At 38.2% G+C, this 15,160-nt stretch overlaps 1 protein-coding gene across 1 annotated transcript in view; it reads left to right on the top strand.

Annotated features, from left to right (window-relative positions):
- RASA3 (RAS p21 protein activator 3) overlaps positions 1–15,160 on the top strand; it is a 313,259-nt gene that overhangs the window by 132,663 nt on the left and 165,436 nt on the right. The window contains exon 3 of the mRNA XM_056808512.1: positions 560–663. Coding sequence (XP_056664490.1) covers positions 560–663 — 104 coding nt within the window. The remainder of the gene's footprint in view (positions 1–559; positions 664–15,160) is intronic.

The raw sequence follows: 15,160 nt of genomic DNA, 5'->3' as shown, positions 1-15,160 counted from the left end.
CAAAATATTATCTCATTTGATCCTCAAGACTCTCCAAGAGAGCTGCTATTATTATGCTCACTTTACAGTTGAAGAAACTGAGGGTGACAGGTTATGTGACTTGCCCAACACACAGCTAGTCAATATCTGAAGCTGGATTTGAACTCAGGTCTTTTGGAAACTTTAGCCACTGTGCCATCTTGCCACTTTTGTAGATTTAATGGATTCAGAAACGTAAATTAAGTACCTGTCAATAACAGTTTTAATGAATTCAGAAATGTAAATTAAGTACCTGTCAATAACAAAGTTTTAGTGAATTCAGAAATGTAAATTAAGTGTCTGTCAAGAACAAAGTACATATTTTAGATAGATGCTCAAATATGACTAACAGCTTTTCTGTGTTTATATATTATTTACATACTAAATAATATATATTATATTTCCTATATTTATTCAGTGTCCATAACATTTCTCCATACTTAATATATTATTACTGTATATTAATTCTATTTTCAGTATTGATATTAAGCACTTGGGAAGTATGTATTATAATGGTCTTTATTTTATTATTTTTTCCTAGTCCCTTTTATGGAGAAGATTTTTACTGTGAAATTCCTCGGAGTTTTCGGCACCTGTCCTTTTACATTTTTGATAGAGATGTATTCAGGAGGGATTCCATCATAGGTATGTATTTAAAAGGTGTATTTTCTTTGTTGTTGTCAGTTTTTTTTTAATCTTTACTTTCTGTTTTAGAATCAATACCGTGTATTGGTTCCAAGGCAGAAGAGTGATAAGGACTAGCAGTGGGGATTAAGTGACTTATCCAGGGTCACAATTCTGGGCTGTGTCTGACCCAGATTTGAACCGAGGGCTTCCCATCTCTAGTCCCGGCTCTCTATCCACCCAGCCACCTAGCTTGCCCCCCGCTCCTCTCCCCCCCCCCCATTGTGTCAGTTTTCTTTTATTCCTTTGTGCTTATAACTGCATCAGAGATGGGGTGAACTCTGCCCTAAACTCTTCTCTCTCATCATTGCACTATCACCATGCCTAGGGAAGGAAAAGAATCTGTTGATCTTAGATGATGTAGAGTAAAATCTGTTTTAATGGTCATCTAGCGTTTGGGAAGACTTTGGAATTTTAGGACAGGGATGGAAACACCTCCTGGGGAAGAGAGCAAAGGTTTCTCTTTGGATGGAAAATGGGAACGGAAGGTAATTGGGTAGCATGTAAGACTTAAAAAATATCTGCCTCTGACCTCTAGATTTGAAGTCTCCAGTTCTCTTTACCCTCACTTTTTAAAAATGGTGGATTGGAAAGGTGACTAGATTTGGAGTGAAAGGAACTGAATCAAGATCCTAAGATGGATAAATAGATTTGGCAGTCACTGCCATAGAAAGGATCATTGAATCCATGGGAACTGATGAGATCAAGTGAAATAGAATAAAGGGAGAAGAGAACACCACCTATGATTAGTGATTTTTACCAGGATGAAGATCCAATAATAAAGGAGACCAAGAATGAGTGACTAGAGAGGCATGGTAGAGTCATCAAAACCTAGAGAGAAAAAAGTATTTAGGAGAGGAGGGTGTCAGAGGCTACAGAGAGGCCCAAAAGGATAAGGATTAAGAAAAAAACTATTCATGTGGCAGCTTGGTGTTTCAGTGGATTGAGAGCCAAGCCTGGAATTAGAAAGACCTGGGTTCAAATCTGACCTCAGACACTTCTTAGCTGTGTGACTCCAGGCAAGTCACTTAATACCAGTTGTCTAGCCAGCACTGCTCTTCTGCTTTGGAACCTATATTTAGTATCAATTTTAAGAGAGGATTTTTTTTTTAAAGGCCATTCATTTTGGCAGTTAAGAGATCATTAGTAACTTTGGAAACCCCAGTCTTGATTAAATGATGAGGTCGGAAGTTAGACTCTGGAGAGTTAAGAATAGAGGGAGAAGAAAGGAAATGAAAGAGGCACCATTTGTAAATGGCTTTCTCCAAGAGTTTAACTTCAAAAAGCAGCAGATAAGAGCTGGGGGGGATGGATGGATTAAGGGAAGATTGTTTTGAGGATGGAGGAGATAGTTATATTTGTTGGTAGTAGGGAAGCAACCAGTGGAGAAGAGAGACTGAAGATAGTGATGGAATGGAAACAATAATGGGGACAATCTGCTGGAGAAAGGATGGAATGGGTTCATTTGTGAAGGTTGAGGGGTTTGCCTTGGCAAAGAGAAGGGTAACTCCTAAAGGTGAGGGGTAAAGAGGAACTAGTGGCAGAAGGCATTCTTGATAATATGAGATGTAGAAGAGGGAGAAGAGTGAGCTCTCAGGGAATGTCCTCATTCTTTTGATTGACCTATGAGGCAAGGTTCTTATGTGAGAAGATGAAGAGAGAGAGAAGAACTGTGGGAAGTTTTAAGAGGGATGAAAAGATCTGGAAAAGCCCTTGTGGTGAATGGGCTAGTCAATTAATTAGAGAACTGTAAATTCTCTGTCATTGTAAAATTATAAAAGGATTCCCTTGCTGTTGTGAGTGCCCATTTGAGATTATGTAACTTAAATCTGTTGTGGATCCAGAGGTTGATATTGCATGTTGCTATGATAGAATAGGACTTTCACTTTAATTTTAGAGAGTGTATTTTAAGGGAAGGTTAAGTTGTAATAGTGGGGTTAAGACTATCAGTATAGAGAGGGGGAAAGAGTGGAGAACCTCCCTTCACAAAGCCGGGTACAGGGGAGACAGCTGATGTTTAGGATTGGCTCAGAGAGAGGAGAGGGGGTTTGAAGATTTTCCCCTTCTGCCTTCCCTCCTTAGCTAAAGCTGCTCTTCCCAATATGCTCTTGTCTCTCTTGTCCCTCCCTTCCCCCCACTACTTGAGACCAAAGGGTCTTCCCTTGATCTGTTCACTCACACTCAGCTTGGGGAACAGATAACTCTTAATGTTAACTCAATCAGGTAATACAAAAGGAATAACAGGCAGGGAAGAATGGGAAAGGAATGTGGGAAAAAGGGGTCCCTGCCTCTATCTAAAACCCTTTTTCCTCCCTCCTCAAGTTTGGTGGGGAACTCAGGCCTTGGCAGCCTGAGCCCCCTGAGAGAAAGTCAGGTTGGCTCACCCCTGGGCAATAGGAGCTGAGGTAAAGTCTGCTCAGGTTTCTCTTCAGAAGTCCCTTCAATTGGGAAGTGTTGGGGGGGGGGGAAGATTTCCAGTCACCAGCAGGAAAAATGGGTAACCCTCAGGAGAAAGTTTTTTTTTTTCACCCTCTCCCTTCTGCTTCTCAAGATTAAGAGCAACTCCTCTACCAGTCAGTCTTCTCCTCAAAATTCCAAATCCCTTGGGGCCCCTCCCCTATTGAGCTGATCAATTTCAACACTCTTCAGCTGGACACTTTTTCTTTAGTGCCAGCCTCTGTCACCAGAGACACCACAAGCATCTGTTAAGTACCTACTATGTGCTAAGCCCTGGTTATTCAAAGAGGGGCAAAAGCCAGTCCCTCTCTCAAGGAATTTACAATCTAATGGGTGAAGACATCACACACAAATATATACAAGACAAACTGCATACAGTCTAAACATGAAATAATTTAAAAAGAGAAAGCACCCGAATTAAGAGGGATGGGAATTTTTGTTATTTTCATTTAGTAAATTTTTTTTTAGTCCTGTCAGACTCTTCATGACCCCATTTGAGGTTTTCTTGGCAAAGATATCAGAGTCGTCTGCCCTTTTCTTCTCCAGCTCATTTTAGAGATGAGGAACTGAGGCCAATAGGGTTAAGTGGCTTGCCCAGAGTCACACAGCTGCTAGTCAGTGTCTGAGGCCAGATTTGAATTCAGAAAGATAAGTCCAAGCCCAGCGCTCTATCCACTGGGCAACCCATTCTTTGAGGACAGAGTCTATCTTTTGCCTTTCCTTAGATCCCTAGGACTTAGCATGGTTCCTGGCCCACAGCAGATGCTCAATAAATGTTTATTGACTGACGAGCTTCACCTGCTTCACCCATATTCCTAAAGACAAGCCCACCCACTCTCTTCATTATATGGAGAAGGGGAAAAATACCAGGAACAAGTTGTCAGTGACTGTGACCAAGTGTTCCTCTGGAGAGAGAATAAGCAGGATTGTTAATACTCTTCAGCATGCAAGGATTCAGGCTTTTATTTATTTATAACCTTCTGAGATTGTGAACTCTCAAAGTGGCTATGGTTCTCTATATAAATAAAATGTCTGTATCCCAGCCCTTTGTCTGAGAAACCCTTGAGCAGATGCTTTTGGTTGGGGTGTCTATGTGAAACCTCCCTGTTTGTTGAGATAAAGATCCCAGATGGTTTTGAAATTTTGTAATCTGAAATTGCATTTGTGTTTTGTGAAAAGCAACTCTTTGGAATTCAGATCCTTTTACTTCTTTGGGGTAGTTTGGATATATTTTCTCTCATAATACATAAATATATGTGCGTGTGGTGAGGAGGCTTTCTTCACATACTTTCACTGTTTCCATGTTGTTTTTAGAATAAGCTTCAGGAATTCTAAACTTACACAGTGACTCAAAAAAAGAATCCTAGGGAATGTGGCTTGATACATTACGGATATGAATTGTAGGTCGAACTTGAAGTTTCGAAGTTTTGAGGGCACTTAAATACCTATCAAGCTTGGGGACATCCTGAGGATCTAAACCTAGTCTGGAATTTCTAGAGAGTAGATTTCTTTTTCTCTTTGTTTTTTTTTTCCCCCAAGAATTTTTCTGAAAGTAGGATTAGATCCAGGTCCTGTAGTAGAATGAACACTTACTTTTTTTGGAATCAAAAGTGAATCCAAGACCAGGCTCTCCTCCTTACTGCTTGTGTGATTTGGGGCAAATCTCTTAAAATGTTTGAGTTTTAGTTTCTTTTATGAGCAAAGCAAAAACATTGTTGATTTCTAAGGTCCCATTCATCTCTTGAGCCTATAATCTGTTGTTTAAGGGGGACAAAATAGTATGGTGTGTAAACCTTTGAATTTAAGCTCCTTGTATGGCTACTTATACTTGTATTGCCATGAACCTAGTATTTAATCTCCTTAGGCCTCAGTTTCCCATTCTGTAAAATGAGTGGGTACCATTGTAAAGCTCTAAGTCTAAAATCTCATGATGAATTGAGAAGTAGGAAAATTTTTTTCTTTTTTGTCTCCTCACTTATCTCATTTTATGTTCTTCCTCTCTCCCCCTTCTTCTTCCTAGTTTTTATTTTTCTCAGTGCTCTTCCTATCCTGGAGAAAAGGAATTCACAGTAAAGTGTTAGTGACTTGATGGGTTATCCTTCCTAGAGGTATTTACAATGTAAAAAGAGGAGATTTAGAGAGGACCATGCCAATCTGGGTAATTGGATTTTCTCCTGGAATTTTGGGCTAGATGGATCTTCTGGAGAAGGGGGAGGTTTAGGCAGAGGGCCTTCATATCTTGCCTGCTTTAAAACATGAATAAGGTTAGTCTTGAATGAAAAAATGGGTCGTTTCCTCCTCCAGCTCATTTGACCAATGAGGAAACTTGAGGCAGACAAGTTAAGTAACCTGCCCACAGTCAAACAGCTATTAAGTGTCTGAGATCAGATTTGAATTCAGGTCTTCCTGACTCCAGATCCAGCATTCGATCCACTGAGCCACCGAGATGCCTCACACATGATAGTGTTAAAAGACAAAAATGTGTTGACTTTAAATGATCACTCTATTGCTAATAATAACAATAACAGAGAAGTAGGTTTTGAACAATGGTACATATATAACCCAGTAGAATTGCTTGTCAGCTCCAGAAGGGAGGAAGGAGGAGGGGAGGGAAAAAACATGGATCGTGTAACCTTGGGAAAATATCCTAAATTAATTAATTAAAAATGAAAAAAAAGTTAAAAAATTTTAAAAAGACAGAAATGTTTCACATATGTATCTCCAAAGAAAAATATAAGATATGTGTATATACGCATTGGCACACAGACACATATGTATATAAATGTGAATATATATTTGAAATATTAGTCCTAAAAGCGAAAATACCCAACATAATTAAAAAGTGGAAATCCACAAGTTCTTTTAAGGACAACAAATTAAATTCAACAAGACAGACAGAAGCTTGTGTTCAGAATTATCTACTTTCCTATTTTGCCTTAATCTCAGCAAGGATCAAACACATTCAGGACATTTTTGGAAACTTCTTTTAAAAAATTTTTTATTAAATGAAATTCTTCATTTTTTAAAATGCTAACCTCAAATCACTTCACCTAGAAATTCTTAAATCAAGCAATGTAAGCATTTACAAATAAGATATTATATTTGTATTTATAAAATTTGTCTATGTGCATATGTATTTTGCAAAGTGTTATATAAAGTCTATTATTATTGCTTATTAGTATTATTAGAGAGTCAGCTAGATGGTAAAGTGGATAGATACATAGCATCAAATCAGGAAGCTCTGAGTTCCAATATAGACACTTAAGAGTTGTATGACCCTGAAAATTAGTCACATCCTCTGGGTGCCTCAGTTTCCTCAACTGTAGAATGGGGAAAATAAGAACACCTACTTCTCAGAGTTGTCAGGAAAGTCAAATAAGATATTTGTCTTTTATATAGTAAGGAAGGTTTATTCCTTTCCTGTACTCCTATTGTCGTCATTAAACTCCAAGTCCTTTGGGTCTAACTTTTTATTGGTGTTAGAGTTGCTTAATTTAGTGGAGAAGTTAAGAACAGAGAGAGCCAATGTATTGTAAATTAGCTCATTTTGAAGTAAGATGGCATGAATTTTTAAGTGGCCCCATTGTTCCCTTCCTGAAATGCCTTTTTTATTTATGGTGTAGGTTTTGAACTGAGAGTTGCAGTTTCATGTTTCTGTGTATTTCCATTGTTACGCTGTCTTTAGTGGCCTGGCAAATGACTATACAAATTACCATAATTCAGCAGCTGTTGATTGCCAAGATAATGCCACCTAAGCTCTAGCCAAAGAATGTAATTTGTCCTTGAAGAGCTGTATTCTGTAATGTACCAAAGAGTATTTCCTAGGATTTATGAAAAGGGAAACAGTCCCTTTTCCACAGAAAAGTTTCTTCAGCCTGTTGTTGAAATGTGGGAAAACATTTGAAAAGAAAGGAATTGCTAAAGGAGTCTTTCTCTAGCCCTTCTATGATCCAAAAGAGCATCCTTTAGAAATCTGAATTGTGGTCCTATGCCTATAGGAATTTTTTTTAAACAAACATTGATGCAATGACCTGAATTCAAGTTTTCTTTCATTCAATTGTTTTTTAGTTTGCCTGACTCTTTGTGGCCCCATTTGGGGTTTTCTTTACAAAGATATTGGAATAGTTTGCCATTTCCTTCTCCAGATCATTTTATAGATGAGGAAACCTAGGCAAACAGTGTTAAATGACTTATCTCTGGGTCCTACAGCTAGTAAGTGTCTGAGGCTGGATTTGAACTCATGAATAGAAGTCTTTCTGATTTCAAACCCAGTGTTCTTTCCACTGTATCACCTAGCTGCTTTAGCTTAACATTGACTAAAACCTTATTTAGGATAAGCGGGATCTTATCAGATCTTATCCAAATGATGTCTAATCCCCAGGAAGAATTAACTTACTCTGCTTAGCTTTGGAGGGTAGAATTAAGAGCAAATGGATTAAAGCACAGAGAGGCAGATTTTGACTCCAGAAAAGCTTTTCAATGCTGACCCAAAATGGAAGAGCCGAGTTTTCTGTCCCTGGATGTAGTCACATCGAGGGCAGATGATCCATAGTCATGAACTTTATAGACAGGATTCTTGCAATGAGAGAGGCTGTGATTAAATGCCATCTGAGGTCCCTGGTGCTTTGGACATTGTAGGAGTCAGTTATGGGAACTCAGAACATTTTGCTGATTTAAAAACAGAGAGTATGACTATACCTACCAATTTTAATTTTCTAAACTGGGAGATTTCCAGTATCCCATTAAAACTCAAAGAGTTGGGTCTTAACCCTATTTGAAAAACTCATGGCAATGCGTAGTAATGGCAAAGTCATAGTAATAGCCAACATTCATATAGTTTTGAAGATTTGGGGGATCCTTTGAGGCAGATAATGTTATTGTCTCCATTTTACAGATAAGGAAGTTGAGGTGTTGCTGGTGACTAAATCACTTACTCCAGGTTCATACTTAGAGAATATTTGAGGGAGAATTCTAACTCAGGTCTTTCTGATTTCAAGACTAACACATTACATTGTAGCAGCTGCCTCGGTTTCCTCAAATTTAAGGGAGGAAATGTTACTAGACCTTCATTTCCTCTTCTATTAAATAGGGGAAATTACTTGCCACATGGGATTATGAGGAATAAATGAGTTCATGTAGGACAGCTACATGGCACAGTGGATAGAGTACCAGGACTGGAGTCAGGAAAGCTCTTCTTCATGAGTTCAGATCTGGCCTCAAACACTATGTGACCCTAGGCAAGCCACTTAACCCTCTTTGCCTCAGTTTCCTCATCTGTAAAATGAGCTGGAGAAGGAAATGGCAAATCATACCAGTACCTTTGCCAAGAAAACTGCAGATGGGGTTATGAAGACTTTGATCCAACTGAAAATAACTGTGCAACAGAATTAAACAAGACAATTTTCCTGTCCTGTTTATAACTTTATGGATCACAGTGAAAATATAGCTAGACTAAAGGAAACAAACCACCAGCCTAGGTTCTTACCGCCTATGTGACTCTCTGTAAGTCACATTTCCTCCTTTAAATTTGATGAAACTGAGGCAGCTACACTGAAAAAGTTGTTGTGAGGATCAAATCATGTGGAAATATTTTAGAGTGCCAGGTCTGAAGTCAGGAGGGCTCCTTTTCTTTAGAAATTTGAATGCTATGCCATTTGGTGCATACATGTTGAGGACTAATATTTCCTCATTGTCTATACTGCCCTTTATCAGGATGTAATTGCCTTCCCTATCTCTTTTAATGAGATCTATTTTTACTTTGGCTTTGGATATCATGATTGCAACTCCTGCCTTCTTTTTATCAGTTGATGCCCAATAGATTTGGCTCCACCCTCTTACTTTCACCCTATGTGTATCTACCTTCCTCATGTGTGTTTCTTGTAGACAGCATATGGTAGGGTTTTGGCTTCTAATCCACTCTGTTATTCACTTGTATTTTTTGGGTGAGTTCATTCCATTCACATTCAGAGTTATGATTAACAGCTGTATATTTCCCAGCATTTTGATTTCTACACCTAGTCTTGCCTTTTCTTCTTTCACTATTTCCTTCTACACCAATATTTTGTTTTTAATCAGCCCCCCTAATTCCCACCCTTATTTTACTTCCCTTTCTACCCCCTTCCCTTTTTAATCCCCCCTTATTTTCTTTACAGTCTTTTTAAACTACCCCCCACCTTCTCCCTCCCTTGTACTGCTTCCCTCCCCACCAGTCTGTTTGTTACCCTGCTACTTCCTTATATGGTGCAAATCAATTCTCTGTCCCAATGGATTGGATTGCTCTTCCCTCTTTGAGTCAATTTCACTGTGCGTAAGAGTTGAGTATTTCCTATCTCCAACCTCTTTACTCTTCCGGTATATTGATGTTCTCTTCCCCTCATGCCATCAGTTTCTTTGTGACATAAATTTACCTCCTTTTGTTTCTTTTCCCATTTCTTTTAGTATTAACCTCTTTTTTTTTAGTCCTAGTTATACATGTATATGTATTTATGCATCCATATATCTATAGACATATTTATATCTTGGCATTTCATCCTCTACAGTTTGTCACTGTTTCCTCTAAGTGTAATTCTTCTAGTTGCCCAGGTGATAGGCTCCTTTTCCTTAGTTCAAACCTGGCCTCAGATACTTACTGTGTAACCCATAGCAAGCCATCTAACTCTCTTTGCTACAGTTTCCTCATCTGTAAAATCAGCAGGAGAAGGAAATAACAAACTATTCCAGTGCCTCTGCCAAGAAAACTCAAATGGGGTCATGAAGAGTTGGGCTTATGCATCATAAATAGAGTCCTGAGCCCAAAGTCAGGAAGACCTGTTCTTAGTTCCATAGTGGTGCATCCTTGGAGAAATCAACCAACTTCTTTCAGACCAAGTTTTATCATCTCTAAAATTAGGGTGTTGGATTTAATGACCTCTAAGATCCCTTACAATTCTAAATTTGTAATACCATGACCTAACTATTCAGTGCCACCAGACAGTTCTCTGAGACAGAGATTCTTATCCTTTTTTTGTATCATGGACCTGTTTTGGCAATCTAGTGAGCTTAATAGTCTCCTCCTCAAAATAATGTTTTAACTGTATAACATTTGTTTCATAAAGAGAAACCAACTTAACTGAAATGTAGCTATACCTGGGGAAAAAAACCAAGAAGTTCGCAAACCACAGGTTTATGCTCTAAGATTAAATTATGGAATATTAGTTTTCTGCACTGGTAGATGGAATTTCCTGTCTAGGTACTCCATATCCTAACAAAATGACAGGAATGGAAATGAAAAATGATGATGGTAGTGGTGGTGATAGTGATGAGGATGATGATGCCATCTTTTCTGCCTTACATAACCTTTCTCTTCCTGCCCCAATCTCTTCCTAGTAAAAATCCTACCTAGCATTCAAGAGCAAATGTTGTTTCCTCCTTGAAACTTTCTTTGATTTAATCCTAACATTTTTTTTTTCTGTTCAGAAGTGCCATCTCCCTCCTCTAAGCTCCTACAGCCATTTGTTCATGCCTCTCTTATGGTATTTGCCATATTCTAATATGTATATTTATTTGTATGTGTCTGATTTTTCTTGCATGTTCCTCAGGGATGAGGATAGTTCCTTATTGTCCCTCTCTGCATCTTGGCTTATGGATAGTAGCTGATCAGTGAATGTTCTTTGAATGAATTCAAGAACATCACTACTTCCCCTAAAGCCCTGCACTTTATCTAGCTGTGACTTGCTTTTGAAAATCAGAGGGCTGTATTAAGCCTGTTGGAATTCAGAAATGTCTAATTCCTGAAAGGACAGCAGTGTGGCACAGTGTATAGAGTGCATGGTCTGCAAGTCAAGAAGACCTGAGTTCAAATCTAGTCTCAGACATTGACTAGATGTGTGATCCCAGGCAAGTCACTTGATTCTGTTTGCCTCGGTTTCCCCATCTGTAAAATAAGCTGGAGAAGAAAATGGCAAACTATTCTAGTATGTTTGTCAAGAAAATTTTAAATGAGGTCACAAAGAGTTGAACATGATTGAAAAACAATCCTGGGAAAAGGCTGGATGCTTATAACTAAGCAATTGTGATGGCTGGTGAGGCAAGACTGAATAAAGAAGGGCAGAAAAGGAGCAAAGCCTTGCTGAAGGGCTCTGCTTTGTTTACCTGGAGAGATGGGCTGGGAAAGGTGACAAGCGAGAACTCTTGGAAAAGCAGATGACCTTTCCAGACAACTTCCTATAGTACCTGCAGCGTGTGAGACTTCAAGGTTTGAAACAGCTGCTTCTGTTTCTTCAAAATCCTTTTCCCCAAGCTCTTCAGAGATGCTGCCATTTCCTAAGCCCTGCTTGTTATCTATCCCTCTTCCTCCAGATTTCCTGCAAACCTCAGAGGTATTCTGCTGATACTTTTCATTCATTGTTTTTTTTTACTCCAGTCCATTCCCAAGAGATTAAAGAGTTTGTCGATTGTCCCAATGGTTCATCTGTTGCCTGTTTCAAGATGACCTGAATGGATGTGCCTATTTAACTCAGGCAACAGAAGCAGTGTGTTTATGTTGTATGTGCGGTTAAAATGAAAAACAGTCTTCTCCCCTGGGTTGAATTTCTGGCAGCCTTCTACCATCTAATTTGTTCATTTCTATTCACCATTAACTTTAGTGTCTGATTTTGTGTGTCATTTAAAAAGCATCTTGGCATGCATTGAAAATCTCCCATATGGGGAGCTTAAGATGTATTGTATACATAATATCCCATCCTCATAAAGCTCCTGTAAAGTGAATGACAGTGACGGGTCCCAGATATTGCCATTGTGCACATACCTCCCCTTCCACCAAAAAAATGAAAACGCTTTGCATCAAGGCCAGGCCTTTTTATGACAGCATTCAAAGAAAGGCGAATCTCATGCCTTTTCCATTTTCTTGCCCCAGAGTCACTAGATGGTACAATCTTAGCAAAGTAGCAAGCTGCTTAGTAGTAAAGGTTGTTTACTATTTCATTGTATATGGATAGAATAAATGTGCTTCTCATATTTCCACTGCTTATTACATGGAAATAATTTCCTGTTGCAAGAAGCCTCTCATTATTTTCCCTTGTGTCATTCCTTTTTCCTTCTCTGACTAATTTGCCTTTTGCTCTGATTCACAGTTGGATCTCTTACATGTGAAGATGATTAGACTTTTTTTTAATCCAGTCATAATATTTCATGTTTTAATGAAATATTTTGGCTGATACCTTTTCTGGGGTTCTTGGTTCCCCATTTCTTTGTGGGTGGCTCGTGGGTGTGAAAGCATTCCTAAAACTAGGTAGTCTCCAGTTTAATAATAATTCTAATAGCTCATATTTCCATATTTCTTTATCATTTGCAAAGCCTTTTCTTTAAAACAACTTTGTCAGTTCCAATTAGTAGAAAGTTCTTCTTTATATTGAAACATAATCTGTCCATTCATAAACTCTACCTGCTGGTCTTATTTGTGCCTACTGTAGCAAATAGAATATGTTTAATGCTTTTTTCTTTTTTATTATTGTTGGTTTTTAATTTTCCTGTTTTTATTTTGTTCTTTAAAAGATAACCCTATCAGATATTATTTTATCTCCATGTTATAGGGAATAATAACAAGAAACTTTATCATAGTGTTTGAAGGTTACAAAAACTCCGTGAAATTGCTTGTCGGCTCTGAGGGGGGAGCGAAGAGAAGAGAGAAAGAAAATGAATCATGTAAACATGGAAAAATATTTTTAAATGAAAGAAAAAAAAACAAAACCATAAAAAAAAACCTACCCACAAGTTGGGTTCTATAGGCTTATGGCCCATTTAACAGATGAGGAACTAGGGACTTAGTAAGATAAAATGATAAAAACAACAACTTAAAAGAGTTCAATAAGGAACAGAGAAAAGTTTGCTTACAATCTATTGATTCTAAATGAACCATAAAATTTGGAGTTACTATATTCCCTGTTTCGTGGTCATGATAGGAGTGTGGGATTTAGGAATTTTCCTTATCCTTTGGTAGAATTTTTTTTCTCTCCTTACCATTGGCTTTATAATTTGAGTCTTTTAAATTCCTGCTAATTGAGAACTTGTATATCATCTTCACCTTAATTCATTATTTAAGAGAAATGGGACCGTATATTATTATGGCACTGGAAATGATGTTTTTTTTTTTTTAACATTTCCTCATTTTACCTTCTCTGTCCATTTTTTTTTCTTTAGCTTTTGGTCCAAATGCAAGGTTGTTCTTTTTTTTTTTTTAATTTAAAATCTTCTCTCCAACCAATTGCATGTAAAAACAGTTTTTTAACATTAATTTTTGAAAAGTTCAAATGCAAGGTTCTTTATTAGGACATGCATGTGGCCATTCCCTTCACATTGAGTCATCAACTTCATAGTTCTCCCCCAGTTCCTCACTCTGCCTCTTCTGTGGGAAATTGTAGTGGTATAAATGAGGCTAAAGAAGCCATTAAATCTTGGGCTTAAGGGGGGATGGGGGGAGTACATGAGGTATGTGTGTGGTCATGGTGGAGCCCTTATCCAGTAGACTATAGTGTACTTTCTGGAACCTCGTTTTTTCTGGCTAGGGTGGCTTACTTGAAACACATTGCACCTTTAGCTCTCTTTATGTTGTTCACATATTGAGGACTTTAATGTACCCCTTAAGGGTATTTTACACATGGGAGAAAAAGTTCTTTCGGAATGGAATGAGGTTATTATTTGATCCCAAGTTGTCAAACAGACATAGCAATGTTTAAAAGGAATGTATTTACTTAACATCTCGTTGACACCCATCCCCACCCAGGCAGAAGGGGAAATCTTAGCCCAGTTTCTCCCTCTGCTTGTTTTTCATCCCAGACGAGTGAAGGTCTTTCACTATTTATTGCCCACCTCAGAATATTAGATTTCATGTCGTAAGAAGAGGGAACAAATTAGCTGAGGTATCTGGTTACTGTTTTCCCTTTCTCCTTTTCTTACCTATCTGCCTCTTTCTCCCCCATTGCCCCCCTCTCCCTCACTCCTTTCCCCCCCTCTATGCCTATTGGTTAATGGTTTCCTTCTAGTATAAAGATGAATGAAGCAATCCAAGTTTGAAATATTTACCTGATTTGGAGCAGTTCAGCATGGCCTAAAGTGCACTTTTACTGCTGATACAAAGATAACCAAGTCCCTACTTGTGTAGGCTGTAGAAAACAAGCTAGCTCTACTTCAAACTGATTAACACATTTCCTTTAGACATACTCAGTTTTCATTCTAGACATGTCCATTATTCTAGGCCAAGGGCTGTATTTCTAAAGACTTTCCCCTGCAGCATTCATTTCAAGTCCTTAACAAAAATGAAGTCTTTGGGAACAATTTGCTTTTGAGATTTATTTGCAATCTTATATAAACTATACCAGGTCCAGTTCTTGGGAGCCAAAGTGGATTGTAAGGCCTTTAATAATAATTCTTTTAGGGTTTTCTTGGAATTAAGTAGGGATAGGAAGCCCTAGCGATGAATCAGAAAACATACTTTTCTGTATGTCCTTTTGGACTTAGTCCTGTATTAAACACCATCCTGTTCCTTGAAATACTTAGAGTTAGACTAAATCCTTGAATTCTAAAAACAAATGGGACTTTGAAGAACTTCTGGCCCAATCCACTCTTGCTACAGACACTCCATACTCTATCTTTTGGCTCTGAGCATTTTCTCTGGCTGTCCCACATGCCTACCTAGAACACTCTCCCTCCTCCCTTCCAACCACTGGCTTTCCTGACTTCCTTTCAGTACTAACTAAAATCTCATCTTCTACCAGAAACCTTACTCAACTGCTCTTAATTCCTCTGTTCATTATTTCCTATTTATCCTGTATATATTTTTGTTTGCATATTGTCTCCCTCTTGTAAGATTCCTTCCTTCCTTCCTTCCTTCCTTCCTTCCTTCCTTCCTTCCTTCCTTCCTTCCTTCCTTCCTTCCTTCCAGAAAAATCAAAATTCCAAGTCATCCAAAGGGTAACAAGATTTCTGGTAGATATAACTACAGCATATAAAGGATGATAACACTAAA

The sequence above is a fragment of the Monodelphis domestica genome, chromosome 8, assembly GCF_027887165.1.
Source record: "Monodelphis domestica isolate mMonDom1 chromosome 8, mMonDom1.pri, whole genome shotgun sequence".
In the NCBI taxonomy this organism is placed as follows: domain Eukaryota; kingdom Metazoa; phylum Chordata; class Mammalia; order Didelphimorphia; family Didelphidae; genus Monodelphis; species Monodelphis domestica.
The sequence above is the reverse complement of the archived record's forward strand: the minus strand, read 5'-3'. Positions and strand labels throughout refer to the sequence as shown.